Genomic DNA, 10,320 nt, shown 5'->3' with positions numbered 1-10,320 from the left:
AGTGAAGATAAGTACTAGACCAATAAAAGTTTTTCATACAAAGTTGTTCTGAAAAGTGCTATGGTCATTTTCATAATCAGCTCAATTAGATTTATTCTGAAAACAAAGATGGAAAATTGAAAAATCCTCCCCCCCCCCAAAAAAAAATTCTTACCCCTGAATCATGTGAGTAAAAACATACACAAAATCAACCAATCAAAAGTTAAAACATAATTCAAATAAAAATTACCTTTGTCACAAGATATTAATTTACTGAGAAAACAATAACTTGGATTATTATTTTATTAGAGAATAAACCAATCACCTGCATATTATAAACTCTTCATCAGGGTCCGTAAATGAGTGGTTCTTACTTATTATTCCTTCCAGGTAGTTCATGTATGGTTGGCAAGTGTGGAGGAAAAGTAAAAGAATAATGTTTTTCTGTAATCACAAGAATATATAAAACACAATGTATTTTCAAAATACACCGTATATATATTTGATTTTATACTTTAAATGCAGATAACTCAAATGAATTATTAAAAAATGAAATATTATTGATTACTTCACTTCTTATAAACATTTTAAGTAATTCTGCCTTCATTGAAAAAAAAAGTATTTGTAAATAATTGATAAACACAAATAAAATGTTAAGAAGTGACTAAAAATGGCTCTGATTGGCTTATTAGCCACTACGGAAGTGCTACAGAGATCTACTTTATACTTCACTGCACCTTGTTTTTGTGTGCACATATTTAGATTCACAAAGGCAAAATTTCTGAAGATATACACTGAGCTGTAAGAGCAAGACTGGTGGGCATCAAGTTCTGAAGGATATTGGACCTTAAATGAAGTGGAAAATAACTATAAACCATGTGTCTCCAGACAGCAAACACCCTCGGAATCCCAGGTGCTCATGATACATTATGCAAAAGTCACTTCAAACCAGATGATTATAAGGAGTCACTCAAACATACTGCAGTGTTGTAAATTTCCATGTAATAACATTTTTGGGAAGCCTTGTGTTCAAATAAGATGTATTTCTACATTGTATTTGTGCGTGATTAATTTTCATTGTAAAAAAAATTTGTTTTTTTTGCATCCTAATGTTATTAGAATGCACAATCTATATTTATAGAACATGGTCAACTTGTTTGTTTAACGAGGCTTGGTTCAGTTAAACTTCAGGTAAGTTGACTACACGACAACAGAATGAAATAAGTTTGAATTTATAACTAATAAAATAGTTTTGAATAGTGCTTGAACTATTTTTTTTAAATTATTTGAACACACAAATTAAACTATTCCACTCTGATTACACTTCAGATATATTCACTTTGTATGTATGGAAATGTAGTCAAGAAACTTTATCATTGTGTTCGAAAATTTGTAAAAAAACTGCACTTAAAACAATTTAATTCATTCAAGAAATGTGAAACAAAAATGATCAAACTTCTGGTTACACATTGTTATTAAGTAATTGTATGTTATGGATCTAAAGATGATAAATGTACTTTATACGTTTTGACCTGCTCAACTTTGATGACATTATCATCATTTGAGAACATTCATTCATATACTAGGCCTTTATTGATGTAATTTTTAAATGTAGTACTGATCAAGAAACTGGAGTTCTTGAGAAAACTATTTTTTCAACATATGGTACCACTTTTAATATATATAAAAACATAGTTTATATCAGTAAAATTTTTGAGCTCTGTACATTGAATCATTTTAATTCAATGAGTTGCATATGACTAGAGAGCACAATCTGAACACTTTTCCCGTGCAGTACTTCCCAGAAAAAAAATAATTTTTTTTTTAGAAAATGTTTACTTTTTCTACATAGTATGAATACTATGATCAGTAATTACTAGCAAAAACAGCCACCTGTAGGGTGACGTTTCTGCTAGTTTTAATAAGATTTTTTGATTCAGAAATATTGTGCTAATAAGCCCACTTTTTTAATGAAGGCTTAATTACCACTGATTGTTTTTCAGAAATATTTAAGATCAAAAAAGGCCTGTTTTTAATGATGGTTTGATTACCATTATTAGTTTTTCCTGAGTTATCTATATTTAAATCCTCTTATTAGTTGTAATTGTCTTTGTAAATCGTATTATGCTGGGAATAAACTCAAGAGTTTATTTGTCAGCTTCATTTTTTTCTGAAGTTTTTGTATTCCTTTTGATTTAATATCTGGTACTTTTTGTGGTATTACAATGTAATCTTTTGAAATATCACTATAAGAGATGATGATACATCAGACTTCAGTAGAAGTGATGGCTCTTCTAGAATTATTTGCATTGACATTATTTTGTCTTTCACTTGATTTTTATCTGACCACTACAACTTTATAATTTCACATCTGATATATATGTATATTTAATCTCCTATTTTTATATATTAAATGATACATGTCAGGAAGAAGATTGGTTTAGAACAACAAATAATTTCTACCTCCACCATCTAAGGTGACAGAAGTTATGTTTTCACCCCTGTGCATGTGTGTTTGCCAGCCAGATTTCTCGAAAATGGTTGAATGGATTTGGACGAAAGTTGGTTTACGTTTGGACTATGACCCATCTTAGAAGTGATTAGTTTTCGAAAGATCAAAGGTCAAGGTCCCGAATATCCAAAAAATCCACACCTGTTAACATGAGGACCAATTTTTCACACTATTTTTGCCCTGTAACTAAGTCAAAAATGATCGGATTTTAATGAAATTTGGTGGATATACAGAGAATATTATTTCTCTTTATCCTGCCAAAAATGGTCTGTGTTTGTTGATAACTATGGACACAAGGACACATTTTCGTATTTTTTAAGGGCTGAATATGATCAATGCTGTGTGGCAGAAGTATGAACTCTACTGAGTGTCCCTCTAGTTTAATAATACTACATTAATAACTATACACCGTTACGGTATGTAACCCTTCTCAAACATAAAAATTACCATTTTACTAGAGAAATGTAACTAGTTCACTACGTACAAAAGAAGCATACTCTAATATTTCATGATTTCAATATTTCAGAACATACCGATTCATTTTCATCTTTTGGTAAAGCATCATGTTGATCAAGCTGAGCATAGATTGCTGAAAGAAGACAGACTGCTCGATGCCATGCTGGAGAGTCTGTTGATATACTTTCAACTGCTTTGGAATGAAGGTTTCCTAATGTGGCAATATCTTGTAGTGACTTCTGAAGTCCGTGCAGAACCATACTCAAGGTCAAAGTTTCTTCTAAAAAAAAGATAAATAAACTGGCTTTAGATTAAATTATTCATCAGTTCTCAAAATAGATAAGTTTTGAACATTAATCATTCCAGCATTCAGTTTCATACCTTTTAAATGTGTTCAATGTGCTTTTTTTACTTCATATGATAATTCATTTTTCTCTTACGCTTTTATTAACTAACTGTTGAAATCTTAGCTTAAAAAATAATTCCTATATTTAAGAAGAAATATATCAAAATGTATAACTAATGTACACATTATGTTTAAAATTAAACAATATTCAGTTAAATAATGAACACAGAAATAAGAGTAAATATATTAAAATGGGTTGATGATATGTAATAATATTTTAAACACAACTCTGAAATGAAAGTACTTGATACAGTGAGCAATTTGACAGATTTACTCACCTTGTTTTATCAATATTTTTTCATATCTTCTTAGAACACACGAAAAAGTTCCAAGCAAGTGACTTAGAGCTGCAGCATAAGCTTGATAGGAAGGACAGTGATTAGTAGATGACGAGGAGGAAATTTCCCTCACAAACAGGGATAACTTTACAACAGTTGTTCCATAATCACAGAATTTTTGTAAAAAGGCTGATAGACATCCCTGTTTCAAAGAAAGCAAACAATATTGTAACAAGTCCAGCATATGGTTATTGCAGCCTATACAACACTTTCAGGAGTATTTTCTATCAGCTTGTTAGTTTTTCATAATTTCCTCGGCTTTTTATTTATTATTGTTATTAGCTGATTTACTTTTGAACTTAAGAGAAATAATTGTAGTATTTATTTTACTGTTGGTGTGTTAAACACTACTGTAAATAACGTGTTTACGTATTTTTTTTGTCTTGATATTCATACTGTATCAAAGAATACCTGAGTCAGGTGAGACAGCTGTACATCTTCTTGCACACAAAATCTGTTATCTTTCCATACAAATAAAAAAAGATCTTGAATACCACTCAGCATCCTGTAATGAATAATACAGTATGAAAATACGAACAAAAAACAAATGAATGTCAAAAACTTGAAATGAAAGATACCAAAAATGTCAACAATAAAAAATACATCGTGCAAGTAGGTAAAAAAAAAAATTATTGTTATGATTCTCTATTATCTTTTCAATTTTTATCATTATAACAATAATTTGTGAAGTGATAGTTCCAGAAACAATGTTTCCAAGTCTCTAGGAGCTTATTTAAAAGAATCAATATGCTAAACAAGAATTTATTCACTGAAAATCTTTCTTCAATTGTTTTGATTTCAAAATCTAAAATTTTTTCTTCTGTCGATAAGTTAAGTATAACTACATCGGTGCAAGGTGGAAGGAATATTTATTTAAATATTACAACAAAATATCTAAACCTATTCCCCATTAAGTAAACCCACTAAACTTAATATTAAATAAAAATGTATGCATAGTTTAATAATTATAACAAAAACAAACAAAACAGAAACAATATTTTGTAGTTTTTTCTACACAAAATAGCAACTTTCTGTTTTTAGCAAATTTTTTGGATTAGTTTGAAAGTTTGTTCGTTTTGAATTTCGCTCAAATCTACATGAGGGCTATCTGTGCTAGCCATCCCTAATTTAGCAGTGTAAGACTAGAGGGAAGGCAGCTTGTCATCACCACCCACCGCCAACTCTTGGGCTACTCCTTTACCAATGAATAGTGGGATTGACCATCACATTATAATGCCCCCACGCCTGAAAGGGTGAGCATGTTTGGTGGGATGGGAATTCGAACCTGCAACCCGCAGATTGCGAGGTGAGCTCCCTAACCATCTGGCCATGACGGGCCAATAGTTTGAAAGATTAAGATACAATCAAGTGGGCAGATTGATGTAGAAACACTTGTGAAATGGATAAGAACATTATCTTGAAATCCATTTTTAAACAACCTTATATCTACATCCAGAAAGGTTTGCCTGTAGGAACTACATAAATATGCTAATTAGTTTACAAATATATGGCACAACATTGAAGAAACATCCAGAATTTTCAGTTTTAGGGAAAGATTTTGGCCAATGAGAAACCTAATTTGGTACAGTCACTCAAATAATAATTCTGATATTTGAACAATGTAAGTTAAACTCTGAATTTATTTATAATCTACATTATTAATAGTTATTTGATTTTCACATGTATTTAATTTTGAATCTAAATTACTGGTATTTTTGTTTAAAAAATATGTAAACTATTTGTTTGCTTGTTTTTTTAGAAAAAAAAACACATTGGGCTATCTGCTGTGTCAACTGCAGAGAAATGAACCCTGGATTGTAGTGTTGCAAGTCTATAAACTTACCACTGTCCACTGGGGGAATATGGAAACTAATTTTAATTTCATTTGTTTGCAAGGAATACTGTTCACAATCCTATATGTAATTTTTATAAGCATAGCCTTATTCTTCAGTTTTCATGATTGTATCAATTCACAGTAAACTGGTATAGATTTAGCTATGTAAATGACTTACAGTAAAAGTTGTGCAGAGAATTCTAGAGGTTAGGTTTAACAAACAATTGTTCAGTACAAATTCAAATCCTTCACATTCACACAATGCAACATATTTCTGAAATCAAAATGCACAAAATTTAAAAAAACAACATGTAAAATATGAATTTGTAAAATTATATGAAATGTTTATCTTAGAATTATATAACAAATTACACATTTACGTGAGATTCTGTAAAATAAGTTAAAACAAAATGATAAAATTAAATGACTTAAAAGCAAACTTTGAAACAACTACATAATTAAATTGCTTCTTACACCCATTTTACACTTGATAAAAAAACCTAAGCTCACCATAACAGTTCTCTTATTACTTGTCTTTCTGTCAGAACAATGTTTTGTCCTTTCACATAAAATTCTGAAGTTTGTTCCAAATATTGTTCCCTGAAATAAAAAACCGACATTGTCACATAAACGTGGTTAACTTTTAAAATAAACTTCATGCCAGATAGGGATTTTAACTGTAATTTATGTAAAAACATACTGAGGCATCAGTTTTAGTTTCTATTTATATTACATCAGTTTAGAAAAAAAATCTTTGAATAATAATAATTGAAATTTTTATAAGTAGGTTTTATGTCTTTTGGAACAGGAACTTTAAAATCTTAACATGCATATCAACTTCACATGTACACATAAGCTAATAGTACACAGATGCTAATGTAATTACTCATTCATTGCTCTCTATGGTTATATTTTTATCAGTTCCATTTTTTACATGTGCTATCATAACTGCTAAACATTTCTTGGCATGCACAGCAGAATTATTATTTGAATTTGCATTTGAATGTGATTCAATATACTACCCAAGTATACATAGTACTACCATTCTTGATTTATATTTTGATATAAAATACTGAAATAAACTGAATACATTGAAGTAAATAAACAGAACAAGAACTATCTTTTATTTGTGTTAGAGCACAGCCAAGAAGTTGAGTGTATTTATCACTATAGAATTTTAAACTGATAGTGATCTATTTATACTGGTCCAGAAGTTTTGTTTGTAAATAAATATGATAGCTCTTCAATTTAAAATTTATTTTAAGTAATATGGAGCAGTTTATTGTATAATGTTAGAATGAAACAATAATTAGCTGTTAAAATCTTGAATCATTTGACTTCTGTTTAAAATGGACAGATATTATGGGAAATGTTTAGTGATATTCCCTTGCAATTTCACATTTCTTTGGGGTTACATTGGGGTAAACATTGAGTGCTACATAATGTGGGGCACTGAAGTATGTTTGCATTTACCTATGGTTTTTAAGATAATACAGAAATATTTAGATTTAGAACACCTGCTAAAGATTACTCAAAGTTTAAATTTTTGGTTAACAGAACAGATTTCTATGTTAACTTTTTCAGATATCAGATTTCCTCAAAAATTTACATTATCAAATAACCTTTCTTCTTCTTCTCCTAATTTTTCTCGTGCATATTTAAAAGACTAATTATTTTAAACTAAAAACAATATTTTATATAAAACTACTGAAACATATTTATATGTTAGAGGTTCAGTCAATATTAACTTAAGAGGAAATAGAGTTTCACAGAATACACTCACTTTTATTAAATATTTTTCAAGAACAAGTTTAAATTCTGATTGGAAAGAAAATTATATACATTAAAAAACAACATAAAAGATTCTGACAAACAAAGAATAAAATCCAATAAACATGTGGGTGTAATATCACAAAAATTTGCTACAAAGTTCTTGAAACAAAGGAAAAAATAACAGGAAATGGCTCTAAAGCTAAACCGAAAATATTCAAAATCAAACGAATATAGAAGCAAAGGTACTGAATGATCAGTAAAAAAAATCCAAATCCAGTTTTATGTATGTTGTGAAACACTGAAACTATCAACTGAATGAAAGAAAATATGTTTTGTAGAGAAAAAACTACTGAGCTGCAAACAATAGAAGTAAAAAAATCCAAATCCAGTTTTATGTATGTTGTGAAACACTGAAACTACCAACTGAATGAAAGAAAATATGTTTTGTAGAGAAAAAGCTTCTGAGCTGCAAACAATAGAAATATTTGCTGATGATGTGACAGAAGAAGATACATTCATTTAGAAGTCAGATGATGGAAGCCTGAGAAGCTATAATTCTCAATGACAAAAGCCGAGCCTATAATCGAGTGACAAAAGCTTTAAAGCAAAGATTGTGGAGTTGATAACTTTCAGATGCATTAAGATAGAAGACAGACCATTCTTCACGAAATGACAACTTATTCTTTAAACAGGGTTTCCATGAAGCAACAGTAGAAGACTTGCATCCGAAATTATGACAGCGTAAAATGGCATGCTTTAATTCTTAACGGAAAAATTTGGGCCTGTAATAAAATGACTCGAACCTTAAGCTAAGGTTGTGGGGTTGGGAATTTCCAGAAAGACAAGAATGAACATCATAGGAATGTGACAACTTATATCTGAAAAAGAAATTCCAGTCATAGCTTGTGTTTATCATCTTTAGCTTGTTGCTATATCAACCTTTTCTTTCCCTAAGACCAACTCTCATTATTCCTTATCCCAAAAACTGAGTAACAAAATTATTTGTGAGTGATAAACATTGAAATATATTTTTGTATTAATTCTGTAAGTTATTTTTTTATTTATAATGGCTCGTTTTAGTAAACAGCAAGCATTCTTGATTAAAATAAATATATTCTGCTACTATAGTAGTGTAAATCTTACTATACTGATAACATATGATGGTACACAATTATACTATTGTTGCATTTTGGTTCCAAAAATTTACAACTCTTTCTATATTGAAAGTTTGTTACATTACCATTCTTTAACAAAATTTGATACCCAGGAATTACTAAGAGGTTCTGAATGCTGGACTGAAGCTTTGGACCAGTATGAAGGTTGGATGTTTTGAGTCAACCAGGAATATCCAGATGTACAATGAAGAGAAAAAGTAGAGTCTATTTCAGGAGTCTCTGGAGAAGATGATTTTCCTTTTCCATAAGAACAAATGTCTATTCCTGAATCATCTCTCCTGGGAGGATATTTTGGTAATTTTATATCTAGTGGTTCTTCTTTTTCAACTTCAAGGTCTTCATCGTCACTAAGATACTCCTGATAAAATTTGAATGTACAAGTATATTATGGGACATTTCAATGTATCTGCTACATATTTAGACTATAAATACACAATTTATATTCAGGAAACCATACATATGAAATTTATAAACCACCTAAATCTTTGCTTTTAAAACATGCAATAGTGTAAGCAACGTGTGTGTATCAATGTCACATAAATGCATTTCATTCCTGCTAAAATTGATACAAGTATTATAAACTGTACTTTTTTTTCAACATTTCTAAAAAACAGTGTTGGACGACAATGCCACATATTAAGTGATCCATGCTTTTGAAAGAAAACATTGTACAGGAATATTATAAAAACATTTAAATGTTAACAGCTTTGTAGCTTAAAAACATTTTCAAATGTAATGGAAACTTAGATAATAATTATCATTAAATTAATTGACCTATTCTATCATCCATAACTCATAAATAAAAAAATATAATACTTGGTTTATGTAGCAAAAAGAGAATTGGAAAGGTGGTTTCAGTGACAAATGTAACGATCACCAGGGAATACTTATCATGAAATTTGCATACAGGGAACTGTATAAAACCAGCAGTTGTCTCTGAATGTTCCTATTGTTCATTCAAAGTACTACAGTTACAGCATCAAGATTCTTTTAATGTGAAAAGGCAAAAAAGAAGAAAATCATGCAACAATGAGACTTATTGGAAACTGATTAAAAAACAAATATGACTGGGTGTTGATGCAATGATGCCCCATGCCATCCTTTAAAATTGTGGTAAAAGTTAGATATAAATGGTGGTTATTATCAGAGAAGAAAACCCTCAAGAGGAATTCAGTAACTAGTCAAGTTGGCAAGCACACTAGACTCGTACAGTCAATAAAACAGAAGGTCATAAGTAAGACACTGAGACTGTATCCCCATAGATTAAGAGGTTACTCTTGAATTGCTACAAGTAGATCACACAAATATTTGAGACTTTGCACTCTAATCCCTGGTTTGAGAAGAAATTACCAATGCTTGTCTAGACCAGCGTTTCTCAATCGTCTTGCCTGTCCATAGAATTTCACAAAAACAAATAAATCAAAAAAATTGACAGAATATTTGTATGTAAATCAGTGACCCACAACAGTTTAGGGAGGCAATGAGCTGGTTTCTGGTATAGAAAAGGTTAAGAAATGCTGGTCTAGAGAACATCTTATGGACTGACAAGGTTCACTATATTTGCTATGAACAGATAAACACCAGCAACAGTGTAACTTGAGATGAAAGCAGTCTAAGTATAACTGTAGTCTTGTACAATGGCCATTACATAATGAGAATGTACAGTGTAAGTTGAATTTAGGAGCAGGTTTGTCACCTGGCTTCATTTCCTTGAAGGACCCAGAAGTGACAAATTTATAAAAGCAAATGCTACCAATCCATGTTGAAATCTGGTACATTCCTTCATTTCAGGGAAGAGGAATTTTATACAAACTAGACTGTAAAGACATTACTTGGACATATTTTCA

General features: G+C 30.2%; 1 protein-coding gene across 1 annotated transcript in view; it reads right to left on the bottom strand.

Moving 5' to 3' along the window:
• The window catches only part of LOC111088431 (gamma-tubulin complex component 5-like), a 45,215-nt gene that overhangs the window by 25,853 nt on the left and 9,042 nt on the right, over positions 1-10,320 (bottom strand). Inside the window, exons 6-11 of the mRNA XM_022398539.1 lie at positions 8,539-8,831; positions 6,036-6,125; positions 4,103-4,196; positions 3,632-3,833; positions 3,025-3,227; positions 305-423 (exon numbers count right to left, since the gene is read on the bottom strand). Coding sequence (XP_022254247.1) covers positions 305-423; positions 3,025-3,227; positions 3,632-3,833; positions 4,103-4,196; positions 6,036-6,125; positions 8,539-8,831 — 1,001 coding nt within the window. The remainder of the gene's footprint in view (positions 1-304; positions 424-3,024; positions 3,228-3,631; positions 3,834-4,102; positions 4,197-6,035; positions 6,126-8,538; positions 8,832-10,320) is intronic.

The sequence above is a fragment of the Limulus polyphemus genome, unplaced genomic scaffold, assembly GCF_000517525.1.
Source record: "Limulus polyphemus unplaced genomic scaffold, Limulus_polyphemus-2.1.2 Scaffold3753, whole genome shotgun sequence".
Lineage (NCBI taxonomy): Eukaryota > Metazoa > Arthropoda > Merostomata > Xiphosura > Limulidae > Limulus > Limulus polyphemus.
This window is presented reverse-complemented; position numbering and strand designations above follow the sequence as displayed.